This window comes from Giraffa tippelskirchi, chromosome 1 (genome assembly GCF_054371585.1).
Source record: "Giraffa tippelskirchi isolate mGirTip1 chromosome 1, T2T-mGirTip1v1.2.pri, whole genome shotgun sequence".
Classification (NCBI taxonomy): Eukaryota; Metazoa; Chordata; class Mammalia; order Artiodactyla; family Giraffidae; genus Giraffa; species Giraffa tippelskirchi.
Window position 1 is genome coordinate 115,286,947 of NC_137275.1, and position 15,991 is coordinate 115,302,937.

The 15,991-nt window shown below is 40.5% G+C and overlaps 1 protein-coding gene across 3 annotated transcripts in view; it reads right to left on the reverse strand.

Moving 5' to 3' along the window:
• TMA16 (translation machinery associated 16 homolog) overlaps nt 1-15,483 on the reverse strand; it is a 50,065-nt gene extending 34,582 nt beyond the window's left edge. For all 3 annotated transcript variants that reach the window (XR_014075448.1, XM_081563909.1, XM_081563998.1), the window contains exon 1: nt 14,517-15,483. Coding sequence is in view for 2 of the 3 variants with exons in the window: in XM_081563909.1 (XP_081420035.1) it covers nt 14,517-14,708 (192 nt within the window). In the remaining variant the exon portion in view is untranslated. The remainder of the gene's footprint in view (nt 1-14,516) is intronic.
• Nucleotides 15,484-15,991: the final 508 nt, after the last annotated feature.

Here is a 15,991-nt window from a genome sequence, read left to right on the forward strand (position 1 = left end):
GTAAAAATCCATAAAACAAAATAAATGAAGAGGGGATAGGCAATCTACCTGCAAAAGAATGCAAAGTCATAATAGTAAAGATGACCCAGATATCAGAAATAGAATAGAGGCACAACAGAATGAAGAAAATATAATAAATGTTTAACAAAGACCTAAGAGAAATAAAGAATAATGACAAAAAACATAAATGAAAAATACACTAGAAGGCATCAATAACAGAATAACTGAGACAGAAGAATAAGTAAGCGAGCTGTAAGATAGAATGGTAGAAATAACTACCATGGATCAGAATAAAGAAAAAAGAAAGAAAAGAAATGAGGATAATATCAAAGACTCCTTGGACCACATTAAACTCACCAACACTCTAATTATAGGGATCCCAGAAGAACAGAGAAAAAGAAAGAAATGGCCTGAAAAATTTTTGAAAAGATTATAGTAAAAAAATCTCCTTAACATAGGAAAGGAAATAGCCACCCAAGTCCAGGAAGCACAGAGAGTCCGAGAGTCCCATAGAGGATAAAACCAAGGAGAAACAGGCTGAGACACACAGTAGTCAAGCTAACAAAATTTAGATACAAAAAAAATAAAAGCAACAAATAAGATACAGGGAACCCCCATAAGGTTATCAATTGATTTTTCAGCAGAAACTCTGCAAGCCAGAAGGAAGTGGTAGGTTATATTTATTTATTTATTTATTTTTCTTTTTTGATTTCTTCTGTGATTTGTTGGTTATTCAGAAGCGTGTTGTTTAGCCTCCATATGTTAGAATTTTTAATAGTTTTTTTCCTGTAATTGAGGTCTAATCTTACTGCATTGTGGTCAGAGAAGATGGCTGGGATGATTTCAATTTTTTTGAATTTACCAAGGCTAGATTTATGGCCCAGGATGTGATCTATCCTGGAGAAAGTTCCATGTGCACTTGAGAAAAAGGTAAAATTGATTGTTTTGGGGTGGAAAGTCCTGTAAATATCAATTAAATCTAATTTGTCTATTGTATCATTTAAAGTTTGTGTTTCCTTGTTAATTTTCTGTTTAGTTGATCTATCCATATGCGTGAGTGGAGTATTAAAGTCTCCCACTATTATTGTGTTATTGTTAATTTCCCCTTTCATACTTGTTAGTATTTGCCTTATATATTGTGGTGCTCCTATGTTGGGTGCATATATATTTATGATTGTTATGTCTTCTTCTTGGATTGATCCTTTGATCTTTATGTAGTGTCCTTCTTTGTCCCTTTTCACATCCTTTATTTTAAAGTCTATTTTATCTGAAATGAGTATTGCGACTCCTGCTTTCTTTTGGTCTCCGTTCGCATGAAATATGTTTTTCCATCCCTTCACTTTCAGCCTGTGTGTGTCCCTAGTTTTGAGGTGGGTCTCTTGTAGACAGCATATATAGGGGTCTTGTTTTTGTATCCATTCAGCAAGCCTTTGTCTTTTGGTTGGGGCATTCAACCCATTTACATTTAAGGTAATTATTGAAAAGTATGATCCCGTTGCCATTTACTTTGTTGTTTTGAGTTCGTGTTGAAACATCCTTTCTGTGTTTCCTGTTTAGAGAAGATCCTTTAGCATTTGTTGGAGAGCTGGTTTGGTGGTGCTGAATTCCCTCAGCTCTTGCTTGTCTGTAAAGCTTTTGAATTCTCCTTCATATCTGAATGAGATCCTTGCTGGGTACAGTAATCTGGGTTGTAGATTATTCTCTTTCATTACTTTAAGTATGTCCTGCCATTCCCTTCTAGCCTGAAGGGTTTCTATTGAAAGATCAGCTGTTATCCTTATGGGGATCCCCTTGTGTGTTATTTGTTGTTTTTCCCTTGCTGCTTTTAATATTTGTTCTTTGTGTTTGATCTTTGTTAATTTGATTAATATGTGTCTTGGAGTGTTTCGCCTTGGTAGGTTATATTTAAAGGGATGAAAGGGAAAATCCTACAACCAAGATTAGTCTACCCAGCAAAGATCTCACCCAGATTCAACAGAGAAATAAAAAACTTTAAAGACAAGGAAAAAAGCTGAGAGAATTTAACACTACCAAACCAGCTTTATAACAAATACTAAAGGAAGTTGGGGGCATGTGGGGAGGGGAAACACATGAAAAAAGACCTATGAAAAAAACCCAAAACAGTAAAGGAAATGGTAATGAAAAATCTCAAATAACCTAAGCTTACACCTGAAGCATACATATCAATAAATGTATTAAATGCTCCAACCAAAAGACAGAGACTGGCTAACTGGATACAAAAACAAAACTCCTATATATGCTGTCTACATGAGACCCACTTCAGACCTAGGGATACATACAGACAAAGTCAGGGGCTGGAAAAAGATATTTCATGCAAATGGAAATCAAAAGAAAGCTGGAGTAGCAATACTCATATCAAATAAAATAGACTTTAAAATAGACGGTTACAAAAGACAAGGAAGAACACTACATAATGATCAAGGGATCACTCCAACATGAAAATACAATTGTAAATATTTACACATTCAATATAACAGAACCTCAATACATACAGCAAATGCTAAGAGCCATAAAAGGGGAATTGAAAGTAACACAATAATACTGAAGGACTGTAACACCTCATACCAATGAACAGATCAACCAGAGAGAAAATTAACAAGGAAATTCAAGCCTTAAATTACACATTAGATCAGACAGCCTTAATTTATACTTATAGGATATTCCTTCTGAAAGCAGCAGAATACATTTTTCTCTCAAGTGCACAGGAACACTCTCCAGGATAGATCACATCTTAAGTTACAAACCAAGCCTCTGTATCAGTAAATTTTAGAAACTGAAATCACATTAAGGGTCTTTTCCAACCCCAACACTATGAGATTAGAAATCAATTACAGGAAAAAAAAAAGAAAAACTGCAAAAAAGCACAAACACAGGGATGCTAAACAATATACTAGTAAGCAAGAGATCACCGTAGAAATAAAAAAAAATACCTAGAAACAAATGGCAACAATAACAAGACAACCCAAAACCTAGGGGCTTCAGCAAAAGCAGTTCTAAGATGGCAGTTTATAGCAATACAATTCTACCTCAAGAAGCAAAAAATTCTCAAATAAACAACCTAAGCTTACATCTAAAGCTTTTTCCAATTAGAAAAAGAAGAACAAACAAAATCTACAGTTAGTACAAGGAAAGAAATGTTAAAAATCAGAGCAGAAATATATGAAATGGAGACAAAGAAAGCATTGACAAAGATCAATGAAACTAAAAGCTGGTTCTTTGAGAAAACAAGCAAAACCGATAAATCTTCAGCCAGACTCTACAAGAAAAAAAGGGAGAACACAAATAAATAAAATTAGAAATGAAGGAGAAGTAATGACACTGCAGAAACACAAAGGATCTCAAGAGACTACTATAAGCAAATATATGCCAATTAAGTGGACAAGCTGGAAGAAATGGATAAATTCTTACAAACGAATGGTTTCCCTGTGGCTCAGACGGTAAAGTGTCTGCCTGCAATGCGGGAGACCCAGGTTTGATCCCTGGGTTGGGAAGATCCCCTGGAGAAGGAAATGGCAACCCACTCCAGTCCTGTTGTCTGGAAAATTCCATGGACGGAGGAGCCGGGTGGGCTGCAGTCCATGGAGTCGCGAAGAGTCTGACACGACTGAGAGACTTCACTTTCACTTTAGAAAGGAACAACCTTCCAAGACTGAACCAGGAAAAAATGGAAAATATAAACAGACCAATCACAGGTAATAGAATTGAAACTGCGATTAAAAAGCTTCCATTAAATAGAAGGCCAGAACAAGATGGCTTCACAGGCAAATTTATCAAACACTTAAGAGAAAAACTAACACCTATCCTTCTCAAACTCTTCCATAAAAATGCAAAGAAAGGGACATTCCCAAGCTCATTCTACAACGTCACCACCACTCTGATACCAAAACCAGACAATCACAAAAAAAAGGAAAGTTACACCAATATCACTGATGAATACTGAAACAAAAATCCTCAAAAAAATACTAGCAAAAGCATATCCAACAACACATTAAAAGGATCATATACTATGATCCAGTGGGATTTATCCTAGGGATACAAGGATTCCTCAATGTTCACAAAACAGATAACATGATACACCACATTAACAAGCTGAAGATTACAAACTATATGATCATCTCAGTAGATGGAGAAAAAATTTTTGACAAAATTCAACACCTGTTTATGATAAAAACTCTCCAGAAAGTGGAATATAGGGAATCTACTTCAACATAATAAAGGCCATAAACCCATAGAAAACATCATTCTCAATGGCAAAAAACTGAAAGCATTTCCTCTAAGATCAGAAACAAAACACTCTCCACTATTATTCAACAAACTTTTGGAAGTTCTAGCCATGGCAATCAGACAAGAAAAAGGAAAGGAATCTAAATTGTAAAAAAGAAAGTATACAACTGTCACTGTTTGCAGATAACATGATACTATACATAGAAAGCATCACTACGAACAAAGCTAGTGGAGGTGATGGAATTCCAGTTGAGCTATTTCAAATCCTGAAAGATGATGCTGTGAAAGTGCTGCACTCGATATGCCAGCAAATCTGGAAAACTCAGCAGTGGCCACAGGACTGGAAGAGGTCAGTCTTCGTTCCAATCCCAAAGAAAGGCAATGCCAAAGAATGCTCAAACTACCGCACAATTGCACTCATCTCACATGCTAGTAAAGTAATGCTCCAAATTCTCCAAGCCAGGCTTCAGCAATACGTGAACCGTGAACTTCCAGATGTTCAAGCTGGTTTTAGAAAAGGCAGAGGAACCAGAGATCAAATTGCCAATATCCGCTGGATCATCAAAAAAGCAAGAGAGTTCCAGAAAAACATCTATTTCTGCTTTATTGACTATGCCAAAGCCTTTGACTGTGTGGATCATAATCAACTGTGGAAAATTCTGAAAGAGATGGGAATACCAGACCATCTGACCTGTCTCTTGAGAAACCTGTATGCAGACCAGGAAGCAACAGTTAGAACTGGACATGGAACAACAGACTGGTTCCAAATAGGAAAAGGAGTATGTCAAGGCTGTATGTTGTCACCCTGCTTATTTAACTTCTATGAAGAGTGTATCATGAGAAATGCTGGGCTGGAAGAAACACAAGCTGGAATCAAGATTGCCAGGAGAAATATCAATAACCTCAGATAAGCGGATGACACCACCCTTAAGGCAGAAAGTGAAGAAGAACTAAAGAGCCTCTTGATGAAGGTGAAAGAGGAGAGTGCAAAAGTTGACTTAAAGCTCAATGTTCAGAAAACTAAGATCATGGCATCTGGTCCCATCACTTCATGGGAAATAGATGGGGAAACAGTGGAAACAGTGTCAGACTTTATTTTTGGGGGCTCCAAAATCACTGCTGATGGTGATTGCAGCCATGAAATTAAAAGATGCTTACTCCTTGGAAGGAAGGTTATGACCAACCTAGACAGCATATTTAAAAGCAGAGACATTACTTTGCCAACAAAATCCGTCTAGTCAAGGCTATGGTTTTTCCAGTGGTCATGTATGGATGTGAGAGTTGGATGGTGAAGCAAGCTGAGCGCCGAAGAATTGATGCTTTTGAACTGTGGTGTTGGAGAAGACTCTTGAGAGTCCCTTGGACTGCAAGGAGATCCAATCAATCCATCCTAAAAGAGATCAATCCTGGGTGTTCATTGGAAGGTCTGATGTTGAAGCTGAAACTCCAATACTTTGGCCACCTCATGCGAAGGGTTGACTCATTGGAAAAGACCCTAATGCTGGGTAGGATTGGGGGCGGGAGGAGAAGGGGACCACAGAGGATGAGATGGTTGGATGGCATCACCAACTCGATGAACATGGGTTTGGGTAGACTCCGGGAGTTGGTGATGGACAGAGAGGCCTGGCGTGCTGCAATTCATGGGGTCGCAAAGAGTCGGACACGACTGAGCGACTGAACTGAACTGAATACATAGAAAATTTTAAAGATGTCACCAGAAAACTAGAGCGAATCAATAAATTTAGTAAAGTTGCAGGATACAAAATTAATACACAGAAATCTCTTGCATTCCTGTAACTAACAAGGAAAGATCAGAAAGAGAAATTAAGGAAACAATCCCATTTACCATTGCAGCAAAAAGAATGAAATACCTAGGAATAAACTTTCCTAAGCAGGCAAAATATCTGTATGCAGAAAACTGTAAGATATTGATGAAAGAAATCAAAGAAGACTCAAGTAGACAGCGATATACCTACCATGTTCCAAGAATGGAAGAATCAATATTATGAAAATGATTTTACTACCCAAAGCAATCTACAGATTCAGTGCAATCCCTATCAAATTATCAATGGTATCTTTCACAGAATTAGGACAAAAAAATTTACAATGTGTATGGAAACACGAAGTGTTTTAGTTGCTCAGTCATGTATGATTCTTCGTGACCCCATGGACTGTAGCCCACCAGGCTCCTCTGCCCATTGGATTCTCCAGGCAAGAATACTGGAATGGCAACATAATAAAAGCCATATATGACAAACCCACAGCAAATGTTATCCTCAATGCTGAAAACCTGAAAGCATTTCCTCTAAAATCAGCAACAAGACAAGGGTGCCCACTCTCACTACTACTATTTAACATAGTTTTGGAAGTCCTAGCCACAGCAATCAGAGAAGAAAAAGAAATAAAGAATTCAGACTGGAAAAGAAGAAGTAACTCTCACTGTTTGCAGATGACATGATCCTTTACAAAGAAAACTCTAAAGATACCACCAGAAAACTACCAGAGCTAATCCATGCATATAGTAAATTTACAGGATATAAAATTAATCCACAGAAATCCCTTGCATTCCTATACACTTTAACAAGGAAAAAAACTGAAAAGAAAAATTAAGGAAACAATCCCATTCACTACTGCAACGAAAAGAATAAAATACTTAGGAATAAATTTATCTAAAGAAACAAGACCTATATATAGAAACCTTTAAAGCACTGAAGAAAGAAATCAATGATGATGCAAATAGATGGAGAAATATACCATGTTCGTGGATTCGAAGATTCAATATAATGAAAACAAGTATACTACCCAAAGCAATCTACAGATTCAACACATTCCCTATCAAACTACCAACATTATTTTTCACAGAACTAGAACAAATAACCACACAATTTGTATGGGAACACAAAAAACCTCGAAGAGCCAAAGCAATCTTGTGAAAGAAGAATGGAACTGGAGGAATAGATATTCCTGACTTCAGACTATACTACAAAGCTACAGTCATCAAGACAGTATGGTACTGGCACAAAGAAAGAAATATAGATCAATGGAACAAAATAGGAAGCCCAGAGATAAATCCATGCACCTATGGGCACCTTGTCTCTGACAAAGGAAGCAGAAATATACAATAGACAAAAGAGAATCTCTTTAACAAGTGGTGCTGGGAAAACTGGTCAACCATCTGTAAAAGAATGAAACTAGAACACTTTCTAACACCATACACAATAATAAACTCAAAATAGATTAAAGATCTAAATGTAACATAAGAAACTATAAACTCTTAGACGAAAATATAGGCAAAAGACTTTCCAACATAAATTAAAGCAACATCCTCTGTGACCTACCTCCCAGAGTAATGGAAATGAAAACAAAAATAAACAAATGGGACCTAATCAAACTTAAAAGCTTTTGCACAACGAAGGAAGCTATAAGCAAGGTGAAAAGGCAGCCTTCAGAATGGGAGAAAATAATAACAAATGAAACAACTGACAAAGAATTCATCTCCAAAATATGCAAGCAGCTCAATACCAGAAAAATAAACGACCCTATAAAAAGTGGACCAAAGAACTAAACAGACATTTCTCCAAAGAAGACATACAGATGGGTAACAAACACATGAATAAATGCTCAACATCACTCATTATCAGAAAAATGCAAATCAAAACCACAATGAGATACCATCTCACATCGGTCAGAATGGCTGCCATCAAAAAGTCTACAAACAATAAATGCTGGAGAGGGTGTGGAGAAAAGGGAACCCTCTTACACTGTTGGTGGGAATGCAAACTAGTTCAGCCACTATGGAGAACAGTGTGGAGATTCCTTAGAAAACTGGAAATAGAACTGCCATACGATCCAGCAATCCCTCTGCTGGGCATATATATATAGCAAGGAAACCAGAATTGAAAGAGACACACGTACCCCAATATTCACTGCAGCACTGTTTACAACAGCTAGGACATGGAAGTAATCTAGGTGTCCATCAGCAGACAAATGGATAAGTAAGTTGTGGTAAATATACACAATGGAATATTACTCAGCTATAAAAAAGAACACATTGGAATCAGTTCTAATGAGGTGGATGAAACTGAAGCCTATTATACAGAGAGAAGTAAGTCAGAAAGAGAAACACCAACACAGTCTATTAATGTATATACATAGAAGATACAAAGACAGTAACAATTACCCTATATGCAAGACAGCAAAAGAGACACAGATGTGATGACCCTATATGCAAGACAGCAAAAGAGACACAGATGTAACCAACAGACTTTGGTTACAGTATGTGGGAGAAGGTGAGGGTGGGATAGTTTGAGAGAATAGCACTGAAACATGTATATTACCATATGTAAAATAGATGACCAGTACAGGTTCAATGCATGAAGCACAGTATTCAAAGCCAGTGCTCTGGGATGACCCAGAGGGATGAGGTGGGGAGGGGAGTGGGAGGGTGGACACATGTGCACCCCTGGCTGATTCATGGCAAAAACCACAATACTGTAAAGTAATTAGCCCCCAATTAAAATAAATAATTTTTTTTTTAAAAAAAGAATACTTGAGGGGGTTACCACTTCCTACTCCAGGGGATCTTCCCAACCCAGGGATCGAACCCAGGTCTAATGCTGCAGACACTTTACCACATGAGCCACCAGGGAAGCAAAGACCCCGAACAGCCAAAGCAATCTTGAGAAAGAAAAGCAGAGCTGGAGGAATCAGGTTCCCTGACTTCAGATTATACTGCAAAGCTATTATAATCAATACAGTATGGTTCTGGCACAAAACAAATATAAATCAATGGAACAGGATAGAAACCCAAGATAAGCCCACACACCCATGGTCACCTAATCTCTGACAAAAGAGGCTGGAATATACAATAGAGAAAAGACAGTCTCTTCAGTAAGTGGTGCCGAGAAAATTGGACAGTTACATGTAAAAGAATGAAATCAGAACACTCTCTAACACCATACACAAAAATATAGTCAAAATGGATTAAAGACTTAAACATAAGGCTGGACCCTTTAAAGCTCTTAGAAAACATAGGCAGAACACTCTGACATAAATTATAGCAAGACCTTTTTGACCCACCTCCTAGAGTATGTCCCAGGTTTGCAAGAAAGCAACCAAGTGATCAGAACTCCCACTTACTAAAATAGGAATGGCACACGGAGACAGAGGATATCAACAACTCACTTTTAGACTCCAGTTTAGATGCCCTGAAGACAACTAAGCAGAGATGTGAAGTAAATGAATAAATTTATTAGTCTGGCAGCAAAAAGAAAGGCCTGGGCTAAAGATAGAAATTTGGGATAATTTGGGGTTACAAGTAATACTTTAATGCCACACAATGTGATACTTTAATGCTACACAGGTAAGATTCCCCTCAGAAGAATAAAAGGGCTTAAAAAGCTCAGATGAACAGATATTTAATAAGCACCTATAGGGTAACAGGCACCAACATAAAATCAATGAGAAAAAAGTTAGTAACCTAAAATAAAAAGAGGTCACAAGAAAGAGCATATATTAAGTGCTTTTAAAGTTTTGAAAAGATGCGTGCTCTCCCTTAAAAGAAATGTAAATTGAAACTTCAGAACTTCCTTTGTGGTTCAGCGGTTCAGAATTCACCTGCCAATGCAGAGACACAGGTACAATCTCTGCTCTAAGAAGATTCCACAAGCTGCAGGGCAACTCAGCCCATGCATCACAACTACTTACGTCCCTGCACCTAGAGCCTGTTCTCTGCACAAGAGAAGCCACTGCGATGAGAAGCTTGTGCACCACAACTAGATGGTAGCTCTGCCTCACTGCAACTGGAGAAAGTCCACGTACAGCAATGAAGACGCAGTGCAGCCAAATTTAAATAAATAAAATCTATTTTTTAAAAAGCGTCAATAAACTGTAATTTTTAATGTATAAAAATGATTTTAAAAATTATTAACACTGTGGGTGAGTCAGCAGTCTCACTAATAAGTGGGATGTATCAATAAATTGGTACAATCTTCTGGGAGGCAATTCTTATCAAGATAAAAATCACATGTCTTCCCTGGTGGTCCAGTAGTTATGACTCCACCCTGCTAAGGGCATAGGTTTAGATCCTTGGTTGGGGAACTAAGATCCCACAAGCTATGCTGCTACTGCTGCTAAGTCACTTTAGTCGTGTCCCACTCTGTGCGACCCCATAGACGGCAGCCCACCAGGCTCCTTCGTCCCTGGGATTCTCCAGGCAAGAATATTGGAGTGGGTTGCCATTTCCTTCTCCAGTGCATGAAAGTGAAAAGTGAAAGTGAAGTCGCTCAGTCGTGTCTGACTCTTCGCGACCCCATGGGCTGTAGCCTACCAGGCTCCTCCTTGATCAAAACATGTGCAGCGGTTTCATTTTTTATTTTATTTTAGTTTTTTGGCCACACCTCACAAGCTATGAGGTGTGGCCAAAAAACTAAAATAAAATAAAAAATGAAACCGCTGCACATGTTTTGATCAAGAAATCCTATTTCTATTTATTTAGTGTACAGACATTCACATATGTACAAAACAAATAAGAATAATCAATATAGCAGTGTTTGTAGTAGCAAAAGAATGGAAACAGCTTAGGTGTTTCCATCAGAGACCTGACAAACAAAGTACCATAAAAGCAAACAATAGGATGTCAGCTGTTAAAAAAACAAGTAGATCTATAGGCACGTACACAGATTGGTCTCAGATTAGGTACAACAAAAAAGTAAGCTGCATAGGACTGTGTCTAGCATACAGTTTCTATTAAAGGTGAGTGGGATTAGAAGACATATACGCTGGCATAGTCATATGAAATATATGAACAATTATCTAAGAAATGGGGTTCTAACAATGGCTGTTTCTCAGTTGAGCTTGGGAATTAGGTAACAGAGTTGGAGGCAGATTTACTTTTTGTTCTAAGTAGAATAATGTACTCCCTTCCAAAGATGTCCATGCCCTAATTCTCCCATATTCGTGATGGGGAGATTATCCTGGATTATCCACATGGGTCCAAAATAACTGCAAGGGTCTTTATAAGAGGGAGGCAGGAGGATTACTGCCTCCTCTTAAGATGTGGCCTCCTCTTAAGGTAAATTTGAAGATGTTACACTGCTGGCTTTGAAGATGAAGGAAGGAGCCAGAACCAAGGAACGTAAGCAAGCTCTGCTGCTGCTGCTGCTAAGTCGTTTCAGTCGTGTCCAACTTTGTGAGACCCCATAGACGGCAGCCCACCATGCTCCTCCGTCCCTGGGATTCTCCAGGCAAGAACACTGGAGTGGGTTGCCATTTCATTCTCCAATGCATGAAAGTGAAAAGTGAAAGTGAAGTCACTCAGTCACGTCTGACTCTTAGCGACCCCACGGACTGCAGCTCACCAGGCTCCTCCATCCATGGGATTTTCCAGGCAAGAATACTGGAGTGGGTTGCCATTGCCTCCTCCAAAGCAAGTTCTAGACACTGGAAAAAGGAAAGAGATTCTCCACTAGAGCCTCTTGAAGGAAGACAGCCACAGCAATAACTAGATTTTAGCTTAGGAAGACTCATTTTTGGACTCTGATACCCAGAAGTGTAAGAGAATGAATGTGTTGTTTTAAGCCATTAAATCTGAATTAATTTTTCACAGAAGTAATAGGAAATTAATGCACTTTTCAAGGACAACCATACTTTACTTTTTTTTTTTAAACCGCATACATGTAACATTATTACAAAAAAGGTTAGTATCCTAGGTAGATTTTCATTAATGTTTCTCTTCAATTTTACTAACTTTCAGGAGCAAGTTTTTACTAGCAGGTAATCTCTTTAATATTTATTACACTTATAGGCATAAGACAAATGAAACAGAATTGAGAGTCCAGAAACAAACTCAGGCATATAGAGCCAACTAATACTTGACAAGGGAGCCAAGAAGACTCAGTGGGTGAAAGACAGTCTGTTCCATAAATGGTGCTGGGAAACTGGACATTCACATGCGAAAGAATGAAACTGGTCCCCTCCCTTACACCACTTGCAAACATTTACTCAAAATAGATGAAAGATTTAAATGTAAGGCCTAAATTGTAAAACTCTTAGTAGAAAACAAAGGGAGAAAAGTTCCTTGACATTGACCTCAGCAATGACTGTTTGGGTATGAAACCAAAAGCACAAGCAACAAAACCAAAAGTAAGCAAGTGGGACTACATCAAATGAAAAAGCTTCTGCAGTGCAAAAGAAATGATCAACAAAATAAAAAGGAACCGACACGAGTTGGAAGAAAATATTTGCAAATCACCTACCTGATAAGGAGTTAGTATCCAAAATATAAAAGGAATCCATACAATTCAGTAACAACAACAAAAAAAAATCTAATTAAAAACTGGGCAAAGGACATGAATAGACACTTTTCCAAAGAATATATACAAATGACCATCAGGTACCTCTACTATTACTAAAGGTAACTGCAATAACTAACATTCACTAAGCACTAGACACTGGGCTAAGCTGTTTACATTTAATCTTCATAATTCTATGAGGTAGAAAGTGAAAGTGAAGTCGCTCAGTCGTCTCCGACTCTTTGTGACCCCACGGACTGTAGCCTACCAGGCTCCTCCATCCGTGGAATTCTCCAGGCAAGAATACTGGAGTGGGTTGCCATTTCCTTCTCCAGGGGATCTTCCCGACCCAGGGATCGAACCCAGGTCTCCTGCATTGGAGGCAGACGCTTTAACCTCTGAGCCACCAGGGAAGTCCTTCTATGAGGTAGGCACTGTGATTATTCCAACTTAACAGAATAGAGTTTTAAAGGGGTTGGGTAACTTCATCAAGACCATAATTTAGAAAAGACTGGTGCCAAACATCCTCCAGGACTCCACTGCCCACATTCTGAGCTGTAGGAAAGAAGTGATACAAACGTCTAGATGGAAAAACCTCCAGCTCCAAGCTGAGTTTAAATTCAAGACAGGATGCAACAGAGACACTGCTGATGCACCAGAAAAATGACAGGGCAGGAAATGTGCCAATGAGAACAGATTTATATTCCCTGACTCGTGGTAAGGCAATATACTCTTACTATACAGCCTGACAAACTGAAGTTCTGACAGTCAACGACAACCACAGTCAAACGTCAATGAACACCCCCAATCACGGACACACACTCCAACTACTAACAGTAGTTAGGCTAGAAAATTATGAAGAGCTGGCAATCGCACACAGTGATACGTAAGAAAGACTGAATTTACACAAACGTGTCTAACCTGAAGCAAAAACTGACGTGAAAAATAAAAATACAATGAAAAGGAGAAAAAGAAAATAAAAAGGGACTAACGACACTGAGACCATTTATCATAACTTTCTACCACACTATAAACTTCCTATATCGTTGTTTTCGTTAGAAACTAACTGAAAAATGAATATTTAAAAACTATGCTCGTATTCAAGAATTATTCTCAAGAACAGAAGCGAAAAAAGCAAGAAAGAGCAGCTTTGGAATACAAACAATCGGTAAGTATAAAGACAAGCAAGCAGAATTTAGATACTGGTTACCTCTAAGCGGCTCCTGGAGATACAGATTCAAGGAGGAGAACGGGGATTTCTTATGCTGCTGCTGCTGCTGCTAAGTCGCTTCAGTCGTGTCCGACTCTGTGCGACCCCATAGACGGCAGCCCACCAGGCTCCGCCGTCCCTGGGATTCTCCAGGCAAGAATACTGGAGTGGGTTGCCATTTCCTTCTCCAGTGCATGAAAGGGAAAAGTGAAAGTGAAGTCGCTCAGTCGTCCGACTCTTAGCGACCCCATGGACTGTAGCCTACCAGGCTCCTCCGTCCATGGGATTTTCCAGGCAAGAGTACTCGAGTGGGGTGCCATTGCCTTCTCCGGGATTTCTTATAGTGAGTAATAAACAAAGAGTTCCTCATACAGGTGACCTTTATACTTAAACGTGGTCTATAGGCGCTCTTTTGCGGGAGGCGCGGAGGCAGGGTTTGGGGTGGGAGCGGTCACTGGCGGGAAGACGCGGAGCTGACCCGAGGCCCGGCGACCGCGCCGTGCCAGCCGCTCTCAGTTCAGCCGCGTGACCTCCGCCCCCCGCCTCCACCCGCTGAGGAGCGAACTGACGGAGACCCGCGGATTTCACGCGGATTTCCCGCGGGCGGGGGGCGGAGTCACGCAGAGCCCGGACCAGAGCCCCGAACGCGCGGAGCCCTGGCCCGCCCCGCCCCCCGTTCTCACTCCCTACCCTCTCCCAGCCGCCCGACGCCGGCCCGCCTCCCCACCCAGGCACTGACCGGAGCCGTCTAGGAACCTGGGGGAACCCACCATGGCGACGTTCTCAAGGTCCAGGCCCTCGGAACTCCGACTCCACACGCCAGCCCGACGAGTCCCGCCAAATACACGAGGGGCGGAAGAAGCCGGGCAACCCGACCGGAAGGGGAGGGGCGAGTGCTCATTCCTGAAACGTCCCCGGAAACAAGACCTGGTCTTTGTGAGCCGCAGCAGACTTGGAAGCATCGGCTGGGCGCTCTCTGGTGCCGAGGGAAACGTGGGCTCTCAGGTGTCTGCCCTGCGCTCATCTCCAGGACCACACAGCCTCTTCAGACGAGGCAGCTCTAAGCTCCCGCCAAGCGCAGGCCTGCCCTCTGCGCCTCCTGGTTGCCTGAGCGAGGCTCCCCTGAGGCTGTGTCCTCAGCCATGAGAGCCCTGTCTGCACATTCGAGGCTTCTCCCACCTGCTTTTTCTGTGTTCTCAGGATGTCTTCGTTCCATCTGTACTTCGTAGGATTCCACGGACATTATATTCATTCAGCAAATTGTGTGCAAGGCTTTGGGAACGGGCGAACAATTTCCATGCCCTCGCTCAGCTCATATTCCAAGGCAGAATGTGGAGGGGAAAAAAAATAAAACCCTATCGATTAATATTGTTTCCAGTACTATAAGTATTCTGAAAAATAAAGTTGAAGGGGAGGCAGGGAAGTTGTTTTAGGCGTGGTAGTCTCTGAAATCCACTTTTGAAAGAGTTGAACAGAGACCTATGTTAAAGGCAAAATTTTCGAGACACTAACGGAAGTGAAGTGAAGTGAAAGTCGCTCAGTCGTTTCCGACTCTCTGCGACTCCATGGCCATGGAATTCTCCAGGTCAGAATACTGGAGTGGGTAGCCTTTCCCTTATCCAGGGGATCTTCCCAACCCAGGGATCTAACCCAGGTCTGCCGCACTGTAGGCTGATTCTTTGCCAGCTGAGCCACCAGGGAAGCCCAAGGGAAGTTAAGACAAACTTTATTCAAGAGGTTCTTCCTCTGTCTGTAAGGATCACCACAATGGGTGAGAGATCTACTTGGAATATACGTGGACAAGTGGGAATTCATAGCCAAGGAGCAGAGTTGGGGTTGGTGAATGGAAAGTACTATGAGGAAACATTAAGGGTAACGGTGTATTCTGGCTGCTACTGCTACTGCTAAGTCACCTCAGTCGTGTCCGACTCTGTGCGACCCCACAGGTGGCAGCCCAGCAGGCTCCGCCGTCCCTGGGATTCTCCAGGCAAGAATACTGGAGTGGGTTGCCATTTCCTACTCCAGTATTTATTTATATTCACCTAGTAATATAGGCCCAAATATATAGTGAAAAAACTGATAAAATTTCAAGTTGTAGAAAATGAACAGACTTGGAGGAAAATCCTCCTCCAGAGGATCATCCCGACCCAGAGAAAGAACCTACGTCTCTTCCGTCTAACCTGCATTGGCAGGCGAGTTCTTTACCGCTAGCGCCATCTGGGAAGCTCAACCTGGAAATAGGCAG